This window comes from Meriones unguiculatus, chromosome 12 (assembly GCF_030254825.1).
Source record: "Meriones unguiculatus strain TT.TT164.6M chromosome 12, Bangor_MerUng_6.1, whole genome shotgun sequence".
Taxonomy (NCBI): domain Eukaryota; kingdom Metazoa; phylum Chordata; class Mammalia; order Rodentia; family Muridae; genus Meriones; species Meriones unguiculatus.
The window spans coordinates 65,901,781-65,925,355 of NC_083360.1; the positions used below are offsets into that span (position 1 = coordinate 65,901,781).

The following is a 23,575-nucleotide window of genomic DNA, read 5'->3' on the forward strand; positions in this document are numbered from 1 at the left end:
CACAGCAACTGGCCAGTCCTCTCTGGGGCTAACTTCTTTATGAGATGCTATGCATCTGACCAATGCCACATAAACAGTCCAGGATACAACTCCATTCCTATCCTGGAATTTCCTGCAAGTTGCACAAAACCTCTTAAGTGATACACAATGAGCCATAAAATAATCAGATATAAAAGCAAGCTATGCCAACCCCTCATTAACATCTACATTTTTATCAATATTTTAGAAAAAGCAGAGGTACTACATTCTAATCTTGGGAGGGAGATTTGCTGTTTATATTGCTTTACTAAAAAGCTTTTAGGATTGCTAGATTTTTTACATCAGATAATACTTCTCAGTTGGACAGGAGCCTTCATCTTGTGATTGACGGACAAAGATGGCTCAGTGTGGACTCAGTCCAGCAGCAGAGCCGGAGCCTAGGATGTGTGAAGCCCTGAGTTTGGTCCACAGCACAAACGAAAATTAAAATGATGTATGTCAGGACTAAAGAGATGGCTCCGTGGCTAAGAGCATAAACTGCTCTTGTAGAGGGTCTGAGTTCAGTTCCAGCACCCAACAAAGGAGGCTCACAACCACCTGTAACACCAGCTCCAGGGGGACCTGATGCCTCTGGCCTTCAAGAGCAGCTGAACTCACAGGCGGGTGCACACAAACACACACACAATATTTAAAAAGTAAAAAAAATATATATTTTTGTAAATTTTTGTTTCTATTTTATGTGTTTGAGTGTCTAAGCACCCTGTGTGTAGTTGGTGCTGGAAGAAGCCAGTGGGGGAGGGGATCCCCTGAAACAGGACTTACAGATGCTTATGGGCTGCCATGTGGATGCTGGGAACCGAATTTAGGTCCTCGGCAGAAACAGCAAATCCTCTTAAGCACTGACGGTCTCTTCCAGCCCCTTAAATCTTCTTTTATGTCCGTCTGTCTTATGTGTGCATGTACTGAGGCACATGTGTGCCATGGCACCATAGCACATGTGTGAAGATCAGAGCCCAACTTGTGAAAATCTGTTCTCTCCTCCCAGCACATGGCTCCAGGGATCTGGGACTGATGGCAGGCACCTTTACCTGATGAGCCAACTTGACCTCTAGGTGCATCTTTAAGCTGGCACAGCGGTGCACGCCTGTAATCCCATCCATAAGAACTATAAGGCACAAGACTCACAAGTTTGTGGCCAACCTGGGCGACCTAGGGAGACCCTGTCAGAAAGGAGAGGAAAAGGAAGAAAAGGTGGGCGCATGGTGTTTGAAATTACACCAGAATGAATTACAGTGTCTGGCAATGTCTGATACCCTTTAAACATGAACATGCTTTGATTGACCTACTTTATGTCCCAATATAACAAAATGTATCCTTCTAAACTTCAGCTCCATGCTTCTGTTTCCTTCCCCGAGAGATGAGAGAGCAGGAGAGCACTCTCTCATCTGCAGCTCTGGTGGCACATGAGCACCTGACTGTCTAGTGCACAGCCCTGACCCCAGATGCTAACTTAGCCCCAATTCTCCGTTGCAAACTGGACAACTAAGTTGAAAAGGTTCCCCAGGGAGAAGAGGCTTAGATAGACCAGTCACACCTCCTCACTAAGCCACGTTTCCCATGTTGGCAACCCCACATGATAGTGAGAGGAGCTGCTCTGAATTTTTCTGAAAAATTCCAGAAATCTAATGTGGTGTAAGACTGCAGAACTTCCAAAGTGGGAATTCCTTTAATACCAGGCAACACTAGTGGTTTTCAGATAGACTTGGAAATACTATCCCCTCTTGTGGGGTTATGCCACTAAAATCTCTCTTTCTCTCTCCTCTCTCTGTCTCTCTCTGTCTCTCTCACGCACAGAGGTGGGTCAGGGAGAGTGTGACTGCAGGTATATGAAAAGAAGTAACATCTGGGCTTTAAAAAAAAAAATGTTGACTTAGCGGGTACAGTGGTGCACACAGGTGATCCCAGCACTCAGGGAGGCGGAGGCAGGTGGATCTCTGAGTTCGAGGTCAGCCTGGTCTACAAATTGAGTCCAGGACACTGAAGGCTACACAGAGAAACCCTGTCTCGAAAAAAATAAAGCAAAAATAAAAGAAAGAAAAGGAAAGAAAAGAAAAGATGACTTTACCATCTTTCTGTAACTTTTGTTTATTTGGTACCGATCATATTTAAAGCATTATAGTATTCAATTGTGGAATCCCACTTACCAGCTTTTGATTGAGGAAACGTGTGGAGTGTGTGTTGATATGGGGAACTATTTCTGGCTTCTTTATACCAGTAAAGCTTGCTCGCTAGTTTTATGAGTGGTTGGAATCTCTGGTGGTACATATTTGAAACACCTTCATTCTAATCTGTGTTCATCTCCTTGAGGAATAACACCTTCCTCAGCTAAGCATGGACCTAAACGCTGACTAATTGCTCATTTTAGAAAACTTAAGGTAATCCTATAAAAAAATAAAAACAAAAAAATTAAAGAAAACTTCCTAAGGACAAAGGTTTTCTTAAGAACCAGCAAGGAGGATTGGCTGAGAAAATGCTGCCATCTTGTGGCCAGCCTAAGAACTTGCCCTTTAGTGGCTAGTTCCCTGCACAGTGCCTTTTTTTTTTTTTTTTTTTTAAATGGAAGCCTTTCCCCACTGATGCATACATGCCTACAATCCCAGCAATGGGAAGCCTGAGGCAATAGAATCAGGAGTTCAAGGCTAGCCTGGGCTACATAACAAAATTAAAAAACCAAAGAAAAGCTGGGAATAGTGGTACAGGCCTGTACCAGGATTTGGGAAATGAACACAGAAAGAAAAGGAGTTTGTTCAAAGTCATACACAGTATGTCCCAGGCCTGTCTGGACTACACAATTCTGTGTCTTTAAAAAAAAAAGAAAGGTAAGTAAGAGGGAGATGGGAAAAGAGACAAGAAAAAATCAAAGAAATCTTCATGCTATTAAGTATGGGCTTCCTTCCTACCCCAGAGGTCCTGGTTTTCAAAAGCAATCTCTGGATTAAAACAATGGAGGCTACAAATAATGGCTAGAGGTGGCCCGGTGACTCCTTCAGAAGCTGCATCTCCCCTCTGCCACTGGATGCTCTCTTTCTTCTCCAAGTGAGTTCACCACACAGATTTCCTCCAGACCCTGCCTCACCTTCTCCTTGGATTAGAAATGTCTGAAACGTTAGCCTTCTAGAGCCTGAGAACCCCTATAGAATCCATCTCCCCACCAGCCTCTGAGTAGATCTACCTGGGGAGGCAGCAGGGAAGTGCAGCCTGGGCCAGTGGAACTCTCTGCAGTGATGGACATATTCCACATACTCAGTACAGTATGATAAGCACTTACTCATTTATTTATGTGTGTGAGTGTTTCGCCTGCGCACCAGGTCACAATGGTGGACGCTTTTACTACCAGAACTCAAGAGACAGAGACAAGTAGATATTTGAATTCAAAACCGGCCTGGTCTACAGAAAGAATTCCAGGACATCCAGGACTACACAGAAAACAAAACAACAACAAAAAAAAAGTTTCAATAAAAAATAACTGGTGTGTATATTTGTGCCAGTGTGCCTGTGTGCCTGTGCATGTTTGTGTGTGTGCCATGGCCCACAGAGGCCAGAAGGCGGCACTGGATTCCCTCTAACTGGAGTTACCAATGGGTGTAAGCTGCCTGTGAGTGCCAGGAACTGAACCTGGGGTCTTTCAGAGGAGTAGCCAGTGCTCTTGGCTGCTAAAACAGCTCTCCAGCCCTCAAGTGGTTTTTGAACTTCCAAACTGTGATTAATGCAACTGAGAAGTAAAATTTTCACTTTGCTTTTTGTGACTCACTGCAGTAAAGAGCATCGCACGGCTGCCATTGTAGACAACAGCATCCAGATGGCATGTCCCTAGCCCACTCCAATCTGTTAATTCAGCAGGCGGATCCATCCACCACCTCACAAAGGTGTGCCTCCTGAGCAGTCAGTACCCAGCACGAAGCTCAGCATTCCAGGAACACACCGTCACTAGATAGGAAACTGGCAGACACATAACTAGAGGAGCAGAGCAGAAGAAATGGGGTCCTCCCTCTGTGCTGGGGTGCTACGGGGCCGAGCCTAATGGGAGCCTTGTAACTTGAACAAGACCTTAGAGGTTAGGAGGCAGGAGGAAGGGTCAGAAGCATTTTACATAAAGAGAAGAAAAGCAAGAGTGAGGAACCTGTGAGGGGAGACCAGAAAGTCTGCTTGGGCCTCTGAGTTGCCCCACTGAAATCACAGGAGAAAAACCTAGAAAGACCAGAGGTGAGGCAGGGAGGCTGGCCACCATGAGGGTCAGACCAGAGGCACTTGACAGAACCGTAAAGGAATAGACACAGGAGAAGGCAGCAAGGGAGGAACACCAATCCAGTGGAAGGAGCAACTTTGCAGGGTGAAGGGAAAAGAGAATCTGAGAAGGACAGCAGGTAGGGGTGGGGTGGGGGGAGGCGGGGTGGCAGGAGGCGGAGTGCCCCTTCAGGGAGCATCCCTGCCTTCCTACCTAGACTGCATACTGTGCAAAGTGGAATTCAAAGACTCCAACTCCAAGGCTGAGAGCAGAGCAGGAGCCAGGGAGTGATGCAAAGGGCCCCAAGAGGAAGTGGGTCTTAGAGCAAACACTGAATTTTCACTAGTGTGAAAAACTAGCCATGGACACTGGGGCAGTCCCACCTGACACACCTTGACAGCAAGAGCCACACTTGTGGCAGGGCTCTGAATTTTGGGAAACGGCAATAATTGTCTGGAGTCTGCTGATGGGACTGTGTTAGAGATTGCTCATTAAGAGCAGCAGCAGTGACACCCGTTGGAAGGTTCCCCAGTCTACTCTAATGAGCAGCCAGGGCCGCAGTCTATTCACCGATCCCTGAGATTTCAAAGGTTTCTGTTTTCAGAATGTCCTCTTCATGTATTCTCCCAGATACAATAATAATGTTATTTCGTGTAACATGCTACAGTTGGAAAACCCTTTTGCAGGTCTCAGGATACTAACAGTAAGAGTCCACGTGCAGCAGGCGTACACATTACCCTTTTATTTAGAACTGTCCTGTGGGGAAAACTCGTAGGGAAATTTTAACGGGGAACAGTTCAGTCGCCTATCCAAGATCCCATAGTGACAACCCCAGGGGCCTGACCCCAAGCCCACTCTCTTCACTTGGTCTTCTCCAGAAAGAAGCCTGGGAAGCAATTCCAGAACCCACCCTCTTAAGTGCTGGCCTAGTCCTGCAGCTCTCCAGGTGCCCCGGGAAAGCAGACAGAAGGACCAATCAGACATGGCAGCCCAAAGCTTCTCTCCAAAGCCCCGCCTTCACCCTGCTTCACCTCATCATGGTCCTGAAAACAAGTGGCAGGAAGGCTGAGCTTGGGCAGAAAACTGCCAAGTCCTTTCCCTTGTGACTACTGTTCACTTCAACACTGCAGCAACGGGACGGGTTCCAGTGCCGAGTGCTTCCCGGACAAAGTACCAGCTTCTGTCTGTGGGAAACTCCCACAGAAGGACTCTCCCCAACCCCAAGAATTGCAACTGAAGAAACAAGACTGGCCCCAACCTGGCCAGGGTTTCCATCCCGTCTGCCAGCATGTAGGCAAGGCTGAGCCAAGCCCACTCCCAAGGATGCTGAATCTCTACCCTGCAGGAACACAAAAACACCTCAACATAGGCGGCGCGGTGGCGCACACCTGCGATCCCAGCACTCAGGAAGGCAGAGGCAGGGGGGTCTCTGTGAGTTCCAGGCCAGCCTGGTCTACGAAGCACGTCCAAGACAGCCAAGGCTACACAGAGAAACCCTGTCTCGAAAAACAAAAAACAAACAAAAACCCTGAATAGCACTGATGCACTCAACAGGTGTGCATCAGATATTAGTAGACAACGCTACAGTCTAAAAACCCAAATCCGGCGCGGTGCTGCCTGGCGAAGCAGTGAAATGTAGACACAGCCTGTCTTCTTTCCATAAAAACGGCGTGGCTCCCTAGGGAGTGTGAAAATCAGGCCCCTTCACCAGATTGGGGGGTTGGGGGGAGGGGACTTCCTTACCCGCAGGAGCACAGTTCGCAGATGCACTTCCTCCTCACCATCCTTCACCTCGGAGCTTCCACCACGGCAACTTCCAGGATCCCAGCTGCCTGGGACAGCGATCACTGTACTTGCTCAGAAGAAAACTTAGGTGGCCCTTTTGCGAAATTCTGTAGTCTATCCCCTTCCTGAAGCTGGCGTTGGGCAAACAAGCAGCACCTGCTAAGCAGACAGCACGCCAGGCTGGCTCACGCCTGCGTGCGGCTCCCGCAGCTAACGCTGGGAAGCATGCACCTGCCAGCAGCAGCCTGGCCCTGCAAGCCGCAGGGCCCAGGGCTGAGTCCTCTGTGACCTTCAGGGCATCTTGAGGTGGCAATGACATCACAAGGGACTCCTGTGAGGTCAGCCATCACAAACTGCCCCACCTGGCAGACCCAAAACAGGGACTCTCCCACTGGACCTTGGAAGGAAGATGGAGGACATGTTGGAGAGCTTTGGAAAAGCCTCTGGGTCCCAGAGTTAACCAACACCACGGTCACATAATGCAAAGACGCTGAGAAGTATTTTGTCAGGGTGGCACTTGCCATCTCTAGGACACATTATACTCCTTAAAGAAATACATGCCCTGACCTCCAGAATGTTGACCCTGAGTCCCATTTCCAGATCTTCCTGGAAAATCTGGACCTAGGCTGTCTGCAACTTGGAATTGCTCTCAACCACAGGCCTCCATTCTTGAGAACAAATCAGTCTTGGAGGGCCCAGCCTTTATTGCTCAGGTGATTCGTGCTTCTCCAGCTGCTGGTAATGATGCCTGGAAGCAGGGCCTTCTCAAATGTTCGCCGCATCAGAACCACGTGGCTTGATGAAAACCAGATTGCCAGGCCCCACCCTGAGTTTCTGTTGTTTCTGTGATATGGGCTCCAGAAAATGTGTCCCTTCCAAGTTCTTAGTGATGACAAAGCTGGAGCAGAGCCCACACTTCGAGGCCCACCACTCTGAAGATTCTATTTTGCCCTCTCACCTCGCTTCCCTAACAGCTAACCTGGTCCTGAAAACTGCTGAAGACCTCTGCCCAGGAATCTCCTGTATCAAATAACTGCTAGTCTGAGCACAACATGATGCTTAGGCCTGTGATCCCTGTACACAGACTGAGGCAGGAGGCTGGCCGAAAGCCATCGTGGGCTGCAAAGTGAGACTTCACTCTGTTTCAAAGAAAAAAAACAGAATTATTTTGGGAACCATGTTTTTACAAGATAGCAGCTTTTTCTGGTGATAAAGCAGCAAGGTCAAGGGTCCCTGCTCTAGGGCTGGGCATGGCAGCATGTGCCTAGAATCCTAGCAGCTCGAACAATGAGGCAAGAAGATCACAAGTTTCAAACCAGCCTGGGCCATATAGCATTTCCCTTTCTCCAAAGCAAGAAAAAGTATTGTAGTGTATAGAATACTACTGTAGTAGAATGTCTAGATTTGGATAATACTGTCTTGTTTTTGTGGTAGAGAGAGCCACCTGTGCCTTGGCTCATGTGGAAGTCAGAAGACAACCTGCAGGGGTTGGCTCCCTCCTCCTGCCATGTGGGTCCGAGGGCTGGAATTCAGATAATCAGTCTGGGTTGCAAGTATCTGAGGACTCATTGACTGCAGAAGAGTTGAGCTGTTGTGTGCTCTGTTTTCGTATTTTCCTTGCATGCCATTCTAAAACAAAAGCAAACCATTGCCGGCTGTCCAAGTCCATTTGGTAGCTGGTTGGTAGGGCCACTGAGCTAAGAGTGTTTGACAGGTTGAAAGGGTTGAAAAATTAAAACAATATCACATGATCTGTGAAACAAAATTCTAACATCACTGTCTACGAAGATTTAATTGTCACATTCTACAGAAACATTCTTGATTTTGTCTCTTCGGCCACAGAAGCTAAATATTTATTTTCTAACTATTTACCGTTTCCCAACCTGCGTTGTAGAAAGTCAAAGACATACACTCAGACAGTCACACCATTTACTGATCATTCTTGAGAAGAGCAAAGCTACTTCTTGCCTGTCTGGGGATGCAGAAGTGTGAGATGGGACAGAGAAAAGGAGGCCTCAGAGAGAAATGGGAGCTTTTGGAAGCTGAACCAAAGCCTGCACACACTGTAAGGGCAGGGTCACCGTGTAGTCTTTACAGAGTAAACAGTGCTGGCAACAGGCATTTTCTCCACTGCTACCTAAACCTTATCCATGTACAGGCTAGCAGAAGTTAAGCCAGGTTTTTAGGAGAGAACTCATTTCCCAACTCGCTAGCTTCATGTGGCCCTTGTCTTCTATAATGATCAGGCCATGAGTTCTTTTCTCATTACAGCCAGTATAAAGCTGTGGTGAGCAAGGGGACCTCAGGCTGCTGCTCCCTGCCTATATCTTGTGCTTTCTCATTGTGTCAAAAGCTACGCAAGAACAAACCAATCAGTGCTAAAAATAGCCCAAGAAAATGTTTCTTGTTCTTGAAGATTAGCAGAACTGTGAATCATCTCATGACTATGCAACTAAGCTCAATTAAACCAGCCTGCTGGCTCAGCAGTTCAATGTGACTGACATGAAAACCTAGCAATCTGAGTTCTAGCCCAGGAAGCAATCTGGAAGGGAAAAAAATTGACTTCACACACACAGTAATAAATTTAGGATCAGAGATTAGCCATTGAGGCATCTAGCTCCACTGAGGAGAAGGTACCCACCCATATGTGATCACCCTATATACACTTCTAAATCAGCCTCTCAGTGAAATAGCTCTTTAGACACAGGAACCACAGCCACCCTTCCATCAGCAAGTCGGTTCATAACCAAGTTCTCTGACACCACGATGGCTCCCACTATTCACAAGCAGAGCCAGCTTTTTGCAGTGTAGCAGGTTGCACTCATACTCTTTTCCAAATTCAAATGAGAAGGGAAAGAGAAAAAGGGTGGAGGTAGGAGGGGAGGGGAAATCATCCTAAAAACTAACTGTGCTGAGAGCTCCTACCAGGTCTTGGTCGGGGATGGAGCTGATTTTCTGCAATGCCTCTTGCAAAAGCCTCTAGCATGCTAGCCCCTAGTTCCCTGAGGCCTTTAATCTAGTGGTTCCTAACCTGGGAGTGGAACGACCCTTACTCAGGGTGACATTTCAGATATCCTGCATATCAGGGTTATGAAGTAGTAACAAAAATAATTTTGTGGTTGAGGTCAGCACAACCTGAGGAGCTGTATGAAAGAGCCACAGCATTAGGAAGGTTGAGAACCACTGCTTTAGCCTGCGTAGCTTTCCTTTGTGCTGGTTTCTATGTGCCCTGCCTCTGTGATAAATAACAGTTGTATGGTTACATGCTGAGAGCAAGTCACCAGACCTGAGAGTGAGAGACCAAAGACTTAAAAATTCGTTTTTTGGGTTATTGAATTAACGTTTAAAGCACAAGCCTGAAAAAGGCCAGACAGGTGGAGATATATCCAGCCATCTGCAGGGAGGAACCAGCCTTACTGCATTCTTTCCCTGCCCACTAGAAATACGGTTGCTTAGGAAACTGGCCCAGATCGCCCCTCTCCCCTAGTACAGCCAAACAAAGAAGCCAGACAGTTAATGGTTTGGGGCCCTTCCTACAGCCAATCAGTTTAAAATACAACATCCCCTTTTGTGTTTCAACCAATAGATGCTTGCCAGGCAGGAATTCCCCTGCTTTGGGTGCGATGGGAGGGACTGGATCTTTAAATCAACCACCTACCCTGAGCACGAGACTCTGCTCTCAGCCGCTGCAGCGGTGAAGGTGTTAGCAGAAGCTATAGCTTGTAATAAAAAGATCCTCGTGTTTTGGAAAGGATTCGACTCCTGGTGGTCTTTTGGTGTCTCGTGAATCAGGCACAAGGGTGGTCCTCAACAAAACACATAACAATAACCATTAGGGGTAAACAGATTGTGAATTCAGTGAGATTCCACTACACATTGATTTGAATGACTGCAATCCAGTATTACAAGGACAAGAAAGATGTATTGACTCCTCAGATTGCTAGCTGGAGTATCACATAGTTCAGCCATTTTAGAAAATACTTTGGCCATTTCCTTAAAAGTTACACTATTTACTATATAAACCCAGCAATTCAACTCTTTTTTTTACCCAAGAGGAATAAAAAATATGTCCATAAAAAAAAATTAGTAAGTTAATCCCACCACTAAGGAATCAGAGACCAGTGGATATTTGTTGTTGTTTTTGCTTTTTGTTTATGTGTGTGTTCGAGACAGTTTCTCTGTGTAGCCTTGACTGTCCTGGACTCACTTTGTAGACTGGCCTCAAACTCACGGGGAGACAGGTGGATTTCTATGAGTTTGAGGCCAGCCTTATCTACACAGTAAGTTCCAGGCCAAGCAGAGCTACATTGTGAGACCTTTTCTCAAATAAATAAATAAGAAAATTGTAGGCACTATTTTTTTTAGCACTACTTTATTTGGGTTCTTAAATCTACTACCCTTCTCAACCCCAATCCTTTCCAACACCTTGACACCAGGTAAGAGAGACAGAAAGTTAGTGGGGAGAGGGGGCATTGGAATCTTTTTAGACTTCTGCTGATTGGAGCATCGAGTTCCTCTCATCAGGATATCTCCAATTTCTCTTCTTTTTTTTTAATTTATTTATTCACTTTACATCCTGATTGCAGCCTCCCTCCTCTCCTCCCTGTTCCCCCTTCAAAATCTCTCCCCACCATTCTCCTGTTTCCTTCTCCTTAGAGAAGGGAGAGGTCCCCCATGGGTACCCACTGCCCTAACACATTAAGTAGCCCAGTTATGGAAACAAGATCCAAAAGGAGGCATCAGAGTCAGAGAGGCCCCTAAGAGACCAAAAAGATTAAAAATTAGCAGCTATTATTAAGGCCTGAACTATGGGTGGAGAAGTCTAGTAATGCCCTGAGGGGAAGGACCACCTTACTGCATTCTTTCCCCACCCACTAGAGATACAGTTGCTAGGAAACTGGCCCATCCCCCTAGGGAGGGACACCAGGTCATTATGGTCTGGGGACCTTCCTATAGCCAACCAATTCAAAATGTAGCATTTTGACCAATAGATGCTTGCCAGGCAGGAATCGCCCCTGCCTTGGGCATGCTGGGCGGGACCAGAATCCATAAATCACCCAACTAACCTGGGCACAGGGGGCTCAGCTCCCACTGCCTCAGCGGTGGGTGTTTTGGGCCCAAGCTGCAGCTTGTAATTTACAATAAAAAGACCCTCATCTGTTTTGCAACAGAGTCGATTCCTGTAGATCTTTTGAGGGCTCGCGAACTGGGTGTAACACCCCCACTCCAGTTGTTGGGGTTCCACATGGAGACCAAGCTGTGCATCTGCTACATATGTGCACAGGGCCTAGGACCAGTCTGTGCATGCTCTTTGGTGATCCAGTCTCTCTGAGCGTCCATGGGACCAGGTTAGTTGACTCTGTAGGTCTTGTAGAGTCCTTGATCCCTCCAGCTTCCTCAAACATTCCCCCAATTCTTCCATAGGACTCCCAGAGCTCTTGTTATGCCAGGTTCACGGGACCCTCAGAGACCACCAGGAGACAACTTGATGCAATTGCAAGAGAGCTTTATTACGAGAGCGATCGAACTCGGGACCCAAGTCTCACTGGCGCAGCAGTAGAGAAGTGGGACCCCGAGCTCTGAGTGAACAGGATTTTTAAAGGGAAAGTCTCTGAGCCAGGGATTTCCATGGCAGCAAGCAGGGGGGCACAAGCCTTGGTGTTACAGAATTGGGTGAAGTTTAGCAGGGCGGGGTGACCTTTTCTAAGGCACATAATCACAATGGCTAAGGCATATAATCACAATGGCTATTTTTCTAAACCACACCACATCTGAAACATTGGGGAGAATTTTCCCACCCGATTCTCAACCAATTCCCATTGATTATTGCCAGGGAATTTGTCTCTATTTTCTATGAAGCATTTATTCTGTTATATTTCCTGGAGGCTGTTGCTAGGAGAGTTAACTTTGTTTTCTGCCAGGTGCACATTCTGTGATATTTCCTGGTACCTGAATCCAGTTCCCAGTCAAAATCTTTATTTTAAAATGGAGTTATATTCTGCCTAACTTAAACTTTTCACTCTGTCTAATATTTAGCTATGGGTCTCTGCATCCATTTCCATCAGCTGCTGGGTGAAGCCTCTCAGAGGAGTTATGCTAGGCTCCTATCTACAAACATAGTGGAATAACATCAGGGATTGGTTCTCTCCCATGGGATGGGTCTCAAGTAGGGCCAATCTTTGGTGGCCATTCCCTTAATCTTTGCTCCAACTTTGTCCCTGCACATCTTGTAAGCAGGGCAAATTTTGGGTAGAATATTTTATGGGTAGGTTGGTGTCCTTATCCCTCCACTGGAAGTCCAGGGGTGAAAGGGGAACACTCCTCCTCCATTGCTGGTCAGAGTGTAAACTTGTACAACCACTTTGGAAATAAGTCTGGCAGTTTCTCAGAAAATCTGGAATAGTTTCTACTTCAAGACCCAGCTATACCACCTCTGGGCGTATACTCAAGATGCTCCACCATACAACAGGACATTTGCTCAACTATATTCATAGCAGCTTTATTCATAATAGCCAGTAACTGGAAACAACTCAGATGTCCCTCAACTGAAGAATGGATAAAGAAAATGTAGTACATTTACACAATGGAATACAACTCAGCTATAAAACAAGGACATACTGAATTTGCATGAAAATGGATGGAACTGGAAAAATCATCCCAAGTGAGATAACCCAAACCCCAAAAAACATGCATGGAATGGACTCACTTATAAGTGGATATTAGCCATAAAGTACAGGATAACTGTGTCATAATCCACAGACCCAAAGAAGCTAAGTTATAAGCAGGGCCCAGGGGAGAATGCTTGAATCTCACCAAGAAGGGGAAATAGAATAGGCATTGGAGGTGAGTAGAGAGAGGGAACTGGGTAGAAAAAGGATTGGGAAGGGAGCAGGAGTGAAAATTAGGAATAGGGAGAGAGATCTGGTAAGAGAACAGAAATCAGAGGTAAGGGGCATCACTGGGACTTGCCAAAGGCCTTGCTATAGTTAATCTGAAGCAGCCCCATATCCCACACCTGGGAATAAAACAAAAACATGTTTACATAACAAAACTGGGATGTTTTGTTTTTTTAAGATACCAAAATTCTTACTACAGAAAATCCTGTGAGATGGTTCAGTATGGTAAATGTACTTGCTAACAGGCCAATCCCCAGAACACATGTGATAAAAGAAGGGAATTGACTTCCACAAGCTGAACTCTGACCTCCATGATAATGTGTCTAAAAACAGAAACAAAAGAAAACTGTCGTTTTGAGTATCTGGGCTCAAGATTTCTCTCTTGTCCAAATAAAGTGACAGTATCCACACACGTAATTATTTTCGTTTTCCTAAATTCCACTAAAATGGGGTAAATTCTTTTTTTTTTTTTTTTTTTTTTTTTTTTGAGAGGGTGAATTCTAAGAAGAGATATATATGTAGGATAGTCCATACTGGCATTTTTCATAGTAGCCGAAAACCTTGAAGCAACCCTAATTTCTACCATCTGGTGAATGAATAGAATGTGAGACTCCATACTTATTTGGTAATGAAAGGAGTATTCTGAGAGAAAGAAACAAGGTACAATTTACATACATATATAGTTCCATTTATATGAAATTCTAGAAAAGGTAAGTCTATAAACAAGAAGAACAAACCAACAGTTGCCTGAGTCTCAGAGTCAGACAGAGACTGAACACAAGTTGGAAAAACAAAACAAAAGTTGTAGGGTGGTAGATATTTAAATTGAACCATGAAAATAAAACTGGGGAGTAACATTAATAGAAGACTTCCATAATGTGTAAGTTATACCTTATTTTAATTTGTTCAGTTATTTGGGCTCAGGATACAGATCAGTGGTAGAGCAATTGCCTCACAAGTATGGGACCCCAGATCTGTTCTCCATCATGGCAAAAAATAAGGGGTGGGGAGGGGAATCCCACATAACCCAGGCATACTGGTGCACACCTGTAGTCTTAGCACTCTGAAGGGAGGCAAACTTCAGTAAGCTTGAAGCCAGTCTGGTCTACACAGCAAATTCCAAAATAACCAGAACTACATTGAAAGACCCTGTCTCAAAAACAACACAAAATAGAGAAATTCCTGCATAAAATCCCTTTCGGAGTCATTAACAAATTTTTCTTGTTTGGATTAGGGATGACTGTGCACATTTGTCATGCTAACACTTGGGAAGCAGAATCAGGAGGATGGTGAGTTTGAGGCCAGTCTGAGATACATAACAAGACCCTGTCACAAAAAAAAAAAAAAAAAAAAAAAAATTGTTGCTGTTGTTCTGAATATTTTGACTACCATCTTTCTCTTGTCCAAATAGAGTGGAAGATTCAACATATATACTTATTTTCTTTAACCTAAATTTTCACTAAAATGAGGTTAGTATGATGAGAAGGTAAATTCTTTTTGTCTGTTTTTGGGTTGGGGGGGTTGTTTTTCAAGAAAGGGTTTCTCTGAGTAGCCCTGGATGTCCTAGAACTCACTCTGTAGACCAGGCTGGCTTTGAAATCACAGAGACCCACCTGCCTCAGCCTCCTCAGTGCTGGGATTAAAGGTGTTTGTACCACCACCTGGCCAAGAAGGTAAATTCTAAAATGGGATAAGAAGTAAGATAAGTAGGAAAACAAAAATAGCAACTAACTTAGCTGACTCAATAAAGCTGAATCTTCAGCCAATAGTAGGAAAAGCCAAGGAAATTCATTCTTGTCACAGGACACCCTAATCATTAAAGAATTGAAGGCTTCACTGGATATTGTGAATAAATACCTGGGGGGAGGAGGGGGGAATACTGAGGAATAAGCTGACTGGCTGATTAACCATCAGTGATGAGAAGCGGTTGCAATGCTGTTGTTCCAGCATTTTACCTTGGGCAATGGTTAGCCTTCTAAATTCTTTGCCCCATCTGTTTTGGACCTAACATTTGACAAACAGATAAAAATCGTTTTGAATGTTAACAAAATCCTAGTTTTCCACAGTTAAAGGACAGCATCCAAGCCCTATAACAAGTACCCCATCTTGACGCAACCTGCCTCTCTGATGTTTACACCAATGTGTGTTTTAAATCCCTTGACTTAATAACTTTCTCTGTTCTGTTACTATAGAAATGTCATGAAACTGCTTTTCCCTTGGAACATTGTATTTGGAGAGACAGAAATCTATGTTCCAAGGCCATCGCCACTTACATACGCTCCAAAATAAGCCATCTCTCTTATTCCTTCGAGGTAAAATTGTTTCTTTTGATGACAGGATAAAAATCACACTATAAACAGGTGGAGCATTTGAGAATCTCTTTAAGAAACACTCATACCCACAGCTCCCTCCCTCCAGTTTCACATTAGTGGGCAATTACCCCATCAAAGATTATCAGTCTCATTCCCCAGAAACAATAAATCACAGTATCTAGCCTAGGGGAACAGCTGACACTGAGGACTGAGGCTCCATATTATAAACAGAAAGAGCAAGTAAAGCCTGCCTACAAACTTTAGAGTGGGAGGCTCACCTTCTTCTATTTGATAACTAGATTGTTCTTTGAGTGTCATTTATGTCCTCAAAGTAGCCACTGTTAATGATGGCTTGACCCACAGATAGCACGCTCCTGGGTTGTGGTAATTCCTCGGGTATGGTAGGATCTTTAGGAGTCAAGCCCTGCTTCAGAAAGCAGTTCTCTTTGGTAGTTCTCATGAGAGGATGTTCTAGAAGCTGGTTTGTTCTCACGCACACTCTGCACCTGGTTTAAGATAACTTGGGCCTTATTTCTCCAAAATTGTAAGCTAAATAAACCATCTTTTTTCATAAGTCCTGGTGAGAGAATGGAAATCATAAGAGCATGGCATACATTTAGACCACATGGTGTTGGTGTGGGCATTCAGAATGACTTAAGACGGTCGCTACCGGATATCTGGGGAACCATGAAAAAGCAACGAATGTGAATGGTCAAAATGCCACTTTGATGTGGTTCTGAATGAATGTCCTGTTACCATTTGCCTGGAGTGAATAGTTTGTCACATCTGCCTGCCAGCCTGTCTCTTGATCCAGAGCTCAGACTCACCTCTTGAATCTTTCTCTGTTTCATTTTGTGCTTTGTTTTGTTTAGACTGTCCTTGAACTCTTGATCCCCCTTTATGAAATGAATTAATTATTCTGTACATAGTAATTAATACTGGAAATTATTATGGCAGCAGTTATTCCTAAGCCACCTATTTTCCAAATAAAAGACCCAGAAACTTGTTAGATTTAAAATAAGCCTTGAAGCACTAGAGTTGGGCAAATATCAGCCTTTTAAGCTATCTTGTCTGCATCCCATCCAAAGTCCCAAATGCTTGCGCATTCTCCATTTGGGCTGCTTCTGCTCTACTAGGCCAGTCCTCAGAGCAAGCTGCTCTTGGCCATGTGCTCCTGGCTCTCATCACCCCATGGCAACTTCCTATTCTCCTCTCTGTCTCCTTCCTCGCCTTGTCCTCTCCTCATGGCTGTCCTGAGACCCCAAACCTGGTAGACGTTTCTTCTACCCAGCCCAGGCTACCAGCAACCTTATTAGCCAATCAGGGATAAGCGGGGATCATTCCTTTCCTCACAGGAATACAAAGATGATTCAACATGCATGTATAACAATGCCATGGCAGGGAGGTAACCAGATCTCAGGTCACTGAAATCGGCATCTGAAAACAAGTGCACAAGACCCTTCCCCAATACCCCTGCCTTCACTTCCTTAGCGCTAACATTATATAAGTTCCTTAGCACTTAACACTAAGCCCAACCATTTCCTTTCTTTTCTTTTATCTTTGTGTGTGTGTGTGTGTGTGTGTAGTTTTTTTCAAGATAGGGTTTCTCTGTATAGCCCTGGCTATCCTGGAAACCCATCTGTAGACCAGCCTGGCCTCAAACTCAAAGAAATGCACCTGCCTCTGCTAGAATTGAAGGTATGCACCACCATTGCTTGACTACTTCTTTATATCAGTGAAAATCCAGTTTGGGTGTGGTACCTTTAATCCCAGTACTTGAAAGGCAGAGACAGGTGGATCTCTGTGAGTTCAAGGCCTGCCTGGTCTACTGACTGAGTTCCAGGATAGCCAAGACTACACAGAGAAACCCTTAAAATAAATATACATACATGTATACACACACACACACAAAAGAAAAGAAAAGAAAACACAAAGGAAGGAGGGAAGGAAGGAAGAAAGGAAAGAAGGGAAGATCTAACTGAAAAACTTCATATCAGGCTTATTCTTAGTAGAAAATTCTTGGTAGAATTTGCTACCCAAGCCTAAAGATACACACAGCAGCAGGCAGGAGTGCCTGGGCATGTTTCCCCCAAGTTAAAAACGTTTAAAAAATAATATTATAATTACCATTTGAAATGTAAATGAAGACATTTAGTGCAAAAAAATTATTTTGTTTTTTTAAAAAATCAGAGCCAGAAAGTTGGCTCAGCAGGTAAAGGCACTTGCTACCAAGACAAGGCAATTTGAGTTCAATCCCCAGCATCTACTGATAAAAGAAAATCAACTCCCAAAAGTTCTTTCCTGGCCCTCACACACACACCATGACATACACATGCCCACTCACATTCAAAATTTTAAATGTAATAAAAATTGTTTAAATAAAAATAAGTAAATAGAATCAGCCTGACTGTAGTGAACCAGCCATCCATCCAGGACAAGGAAAAGCCCCAAGCAATGAGCAGCAGTCTGGGAGGTCTATTATGTGTTAGTAATATTTATTGTTGATCTATCTTTTAGTTAATCAGCAGTTATTCCTAAACCAAAATCACCACACAGAGACTAGGATTTATTTAAGTAACCTAGGGCACAATGCTGGACAATAGTTACTCCATCCTAAACCTCCAAGCCCACATGGTTTCCTACCATTCGTATTTCACCCAATATACTTGCTTTTAGTCATATCTTAGGCCCAGTTCATCTCTCCTCCTGGTTCGAAGTTCTGTCCTGCCAATCTTGCTCTCCTACCCCTCCCACCTGCTTCTTTATCCTCCCCTCCAGACCAGGATGGCCTACCCTATTCTCACCATTGCACATCACTGGCTGGTTGTTTAATTGACAATTTCAGAGAACAGATGGTGACAAGTTTACACAAACTTGAGACAGGTGATGCTTAGAATAAGCATCACAATGCAATGTCCAGATTGAAACTAGGTAGTGTGGGTAGAGAAATCAGCATTTGAATGAACAAGGATAAATTGTATGCACTCCATAAGAACATTATGCCAACATGGGTCATATTAGGAAAGGACTTAAAACCTCCCCTCCCTCACACCACAAGAACACTGAAGCTGCAGAAGCCAAAGTCTCTTCTGCCCTGCTTTTGACCCACATGGAACCTACTAGAGCCTACTAGAGGGACCTGAGAACTTCTTTCAACTCAACGCAGCTGTGCCAGCAAGTCACTCCATCAATCTCTCTCTCCCTCTCTTTTCCTCTCTCTCTCTCATTTTCTATTGATTTGCCCTCTAGCATGTGTGTCTCGTGATGGTTTTGCTTTCATTTTTACATTGTTCAGTTAGGTGTTAGGACCACTGTTTATGTCCCCACCCAGTGTACTCTTAGTCATTCTTCACCCTACTCTTCAGCCACATGACCTACACCACACACTTATTACATGACTTCTTTCTTTTATCCTCTTCTACTCTCCTTACTTCCTAATTATAATTAATGTTCCACAGCTTTAGCAATCTCTAAAATCTGTGGACCCTGACCATGTCAGTACTTTGCCTCCTAGTTATTTTACCCACTTTAAAGTTTTTTCTTTCTGAAGTTGATCAAATTTAACTGTTACCCTCATACAACCTAGTTTTTCAAAGTCAATCTGATACTTAATATTCAATCTACCTACCCTTCTGGCCTTGACTAATATTATTTCTTAGTATTTAGGCACCTGCTTCTGGGTTGCTTAGCAATCTATGCTGTCATCATGTGTCTCCAGCCAGGTGGCCACACCTGGCAGGTATGGTTACCTTGCTCCTTTAATGGGACCAACCTGCCACGTTGTCCCTCTCTTGCCCTCTTGCTCTCTTGGCCCTTGCCTTCTCCCCTTTCTCTGTCAGGGCGTCCCCTTTCTTCCCCCATCAATGTCCTGCTCTCTCCTTCTCTCTCTCTCTCTCTCTCTCTCTCTCTTCATCTCCATCTAATAAACCTCTTTCATATAAAATCTGCTGTGTGCCTCATCATTGTCTTCATTGGTCCTAACATTATTAACTAAAACCCAAGCATATGCCACTCTCTTCTTGGTTGTTTATCCCGCAATAGTTACTAAAGTCAGAGCACCCACCATTAGTAATTGGCTAGTATGTTTGCATAGTAAGAAAATCAAACAGCTGTGGCTGCTCTCCCAGTTAAAGGGCCTGCTCTGGAAGCAATATCAAGTATACTCCAGGCACCCAGAGCTCCTAGTCTGAGGAAATAGGTGCTGACCACACAGTCAACCCTACCACATCCATGGCCCCACTTGAACATGCAAAAACTTTGACCAAAAGAGGGCAGCTCATAAAAAAAAAAATAATAATAAAGCAAGGGACTGGAGAGATGACGCAGCTGTTAAGAGTATGTACTGCTTTCAGGGGACTGGAGTTAGGTTCCCAATACCTGTGTCAGATGGCTCGTAGGGCCTGAAATTCCAGTTCCCTGGGGAACCTGATGCCCCTGATCTCCACAGACACCTACAGTCACATGTATACATGCACATACAACTGTGCACGCACAGACATAGCCACACACACAATTAAAAACAAATATTTTAAAAAATAAAACATATCAAAGAAATAAGGTCAGATGCATACATCTAAGGCAGTAATGTAAGAACTATGAAAAAAATCAAGACAACGTAACTTCCTCAAATTGTATTAACCCTACAGCAATGACCTCTAGTGAGAGTGAGTTGGATGAAATCCCGGAGAGCGAGAGCACAAGGACCCCCAAGCCTCCCACAGCAGAGCACAGCCCAGGTGTGGCATGGGACCTGGGGGCTCCAGAAAAAATACCGTTGTGTCATATCTGGAACTTGACTTTTTTTCAAGTAGCTCTTTAATCGTTTCCTTTCTAGGACTCCAATTACGAGTAAAAACTGATATTGGTCCTGCTTATACTAGCAAATGATTTAAAGAATTTTGCAATTTATTTAATATTAATCACATTACTGAAATCCCTTATCTACAGGGTTAGGCTTATTGTAGAACGACAACACCAAATGCTTAAATAGCAAATTTTGAAAATAAAAAGACATATGCACTCACCTAAATCTCCATATACTACACTGCATTTAGCCAGGCTAACTTTCAACTTTTTCACTTTAAAGGATAATACTGCTGCTGCTACCGCAAAGCATTTTGGCTTAAAGGAGACACAGCCAAAAGTACATGTTAAATGGAAAGATCTAAAAACTAATCAATGGAAAGGCCTGATGTTCTTCTAACATCAGGTCAGGGCAAGGCTATGCTTATGACTTTCCAGAAAACGAAGTCTCAGATGGTTCCTGCTCTGATGCATCTGACCTGGACAGCATCACAGAGACCACTGGACAAATAAAGCATCCGAAGGTAGAAAATAAACCCATCAAGAGGAAACACCCAAGAGGAAGAGTAAGCAGATGACATAAGAACAAGGACACTGTACTACTGATTCCAAAATGATGCTGGTATGTTTCCTGGCTATATTCCACATTAATCCTCAGCTTGTCGGTGAAGACTCCAAATGCCTTTTGTCATGAGGGATAAAAGGCACACCTATACTAAAAAACAGTATGATGTTTTCCCATGCTAAGGATTGTTTTTAGGCTTTTTTAAGTCCAGTCCCAGGAATGATTACTGGAAAATAGAGAGGTCTCACAGATGGCCTGTATGATTAGTAAAACTATTACTATTGCAGCAAAAACGTGAGCAAAAATTAATCAAGATACGGGTGAACTGAGAACCACAGTTTTACAGTTACTTTATATTATCTGTTGCTCAAGCACAACCTTGGTTGTCAACAGTTCCCTGGTGTGTGCTGCCTTAATGTGTCAGATTTCTCTTATACTATGGATGGTCAAGTTAATGATCTTCATAAAGATAAACAAACTCTCTCAAGTGACCTTTGAATGGTCACCATGGCTAAGATGGCTTTTCCCTCCCGTTGGTCCTCAGTTAGCTATTCTTATAATTCTGTTATGCTCACCTATATTAGTTAGACTAGCCATGCAGGCAATACATTCAACCTTGGCCTCCAATACAGCCACAATTTTCTCTTTAAACAAATAAAAAAGTGTGGAGTGGGGCGGTCTGGGAGGCATAGAGGTCACTGTGCTCACAGATTGGTACTAGGGGAGCCAGGAATGTTAAACACACAGGGTTGTTCCTTCACAGGGAAGGATGTATAACCTGTTATCAGCCTGAAGGCTGGAAGCAGATGTGGTTAGTAGCCTGGTAACCAATGGGCTGTCTGTGTGGTCAAGGCCACAGTGGATCCTCCTCTAGAACCTTATCATGAGTTCGTCAGTCTATAGAACCCATCTTTATGGAAAGTGTCCCATACAGTCAATCTATAGAACCCATCTTTATTGAAGATGTCACATGTAATTCACAAAGCGTTCCAATGCAGTCACGTTGCACACTTTATTGTGCACACATGATTAAGTTAATTGCCACCAATAGAGTTTTGACCAAATTGTGCTGTGCTTAAGTACATCTAAAATAAGCTACTTAGGGTCAGATGCCCAAAGTTTAAACCAACACTGGCTACTTAGTCATGTTGAAACAAACTACCTCTTGAACCCCACATGTCATTACTCTGCTGGCCATGGTGGTCACAGAAACACACCGAAAGAGAGAACTCAAAACAATAATTATAAGACACAACCAAACAGCTGTATGAAATAAGAAAGACAATGGGTGGTATGAAAGGAATTCAACAGAGATAGAAATGTTAAAGAAAAACTGACCTGAGGGCTGGAGAGATGGCTCAGTGGTTAAGAGCACAGAGGTCCTGAGTCTAATTCTCAGCAACCACATGGTGGCTTTCAACCATCTATAATGGAATCTGATTCCCTTTTCTGCTGTGCATGAAAACAGTCTTCATATACATAAAATAAATAAATCTTAAAAAAAAAACTTATCTGAAATCTGGAAGTAAAAAAAAAAAACATAACAGATCAAGTAAACTCTGGAAAGTATCAGCAAGAATGGATAGGGGAACAGAATATCTGACTTTGAAGACAAGATGGAGAAAGTGGAACAGTCCAATGAAGATAAAGGAAAAAAAAAAAAAAAGAAGGCTCCAATGGAAAATCCAAGATACACATAACATTCTAAAATAAAGGCCAAATTTATTGGATAATAGGCATTGAAGAAAAAGAATCTCATTCTAAAACATGAAAAATGTTTTCAAAGGAATCAAACAGAAACATTCCCAGATTTAGAAAAAAAGATGCCAGTCTAGCCACACATGGCATTGACAACAGCCCAGACAGAGCAAAACAAACACTCCTCTCACCACAGGATAACTAAAACACTAGGGATTGGAGAGGCAGGGCAGGAGTTATCAGCTGTAGCCGGACTTTTGAATACTTTATTGGGTTCTTATATCTACCAACCTTCCAACACCCCAATCTCTTCCAACACCCCAATACTAGGTAGGAGAGAAAGAAGAATTGAGGGGAAAGGAGGTGTCGCTCTCGCTGATTAGGGGCATCAAGGTCCTTGGGACAATTTTGATCTTCATTGTCAGGATATCTCCAACCAGCAAACAGCAGCAGAAGGAGCAGCAGCCAAGGGGTAGGGTAGGGTAAGGTGGGGTGGGGTGTGGAAGGTTGGGAGAAGTAGCCACCCACCTCTTGGGGCTTTGGCATTACATACCCTCTGAAGAGTCCCCAAAATTCCAAAAGGTAGACTATCCTCAGCTGGCAAAACCATGACTTTGCTAGAACATGAGACAAATCATAGTTAGCTGCTGTGGTCAATCTATAAAGCAGCCCCATATCCCACACCTGGGATTTAAATATATATATATATTTACACAACATTTATGTGTTTTTAAAGAAACCAAAAATCCTCACTATAATCAGTATTCCTCACTCTTCTAGAGAAGTCATGTTTGGTTTCTAGCACCCAATTACAACTATGGCAGCTCTCTATTGCCTATAATGTTGGTTCAGAATCCAATGCCTTCTCTTATCTCCTCAGACACCTGCACACATGAGGCATACACTCAAGACACAGACAGACATAAAACAAAACATATGAGATTACTGAAACATATGAAAATATTAAAGCACTAAATAGACAAAACAAAGTATACTGACTTTTAGACTTGTGTGTTTACTTTGGAGTATCTGTTGAACTCAGGAGGCTAAAAAGGGCCTAGGGAGGGGGTGACAGTTCTTAATGGGTGAAGGTATAGTAGAATACATACAACATGAAAACAGAGAAGAGGAAATACTGGAGGTCAAAAGTTTAAGCAGTGATGGGAGTACGTGTACAGGGTGAGGAATGGGTGGGGAGTTTGTTAGCCAAAATTAAGGATGTGAGAAAAGCACTTACGGAAACCTTCTACCT

General features: G+C 43.8%; 1 protein-coding gene across 2 annotated transcripts in view; it reads right to left on the bottom strand.

Annotated features, from left to right (window-relative positions):
* Saxo1 (stabilizer of axonemal microtubules 1) overlaps window positions 1-22,936 on the bottom strand; it is a 128,335-nt gene extending 105,399 nt beyond the window's left edge. The window contains exons 1-2 of one of the 2 annotated variants that reach the window (XM_060365812.1): window positions 9,708-10,024; window positions 6,008-7,188 (exon numbers count right to left, since the gene is read on the bottom strand). In XM_060365812.1, coding sequence (XP_060221795.1) covers window positions 6,008-6,048 — 41 coding nt within the window. In that variant the 5' untranslated portion in view covers window positions 6,049-7,188; window positions 9,708-10,024. Of the gene's footprint in view, window positions 1-6,007; window positions 7,189-9,707; window positions 10,025-22,876 lie in introns of those variants that run through there. The other variant, XM_021649787.2, reaches the window with a different exon arrangement.
* Between the last annotated feature and the right edge of the window lie 639 nt (window positions 22,937-23,575).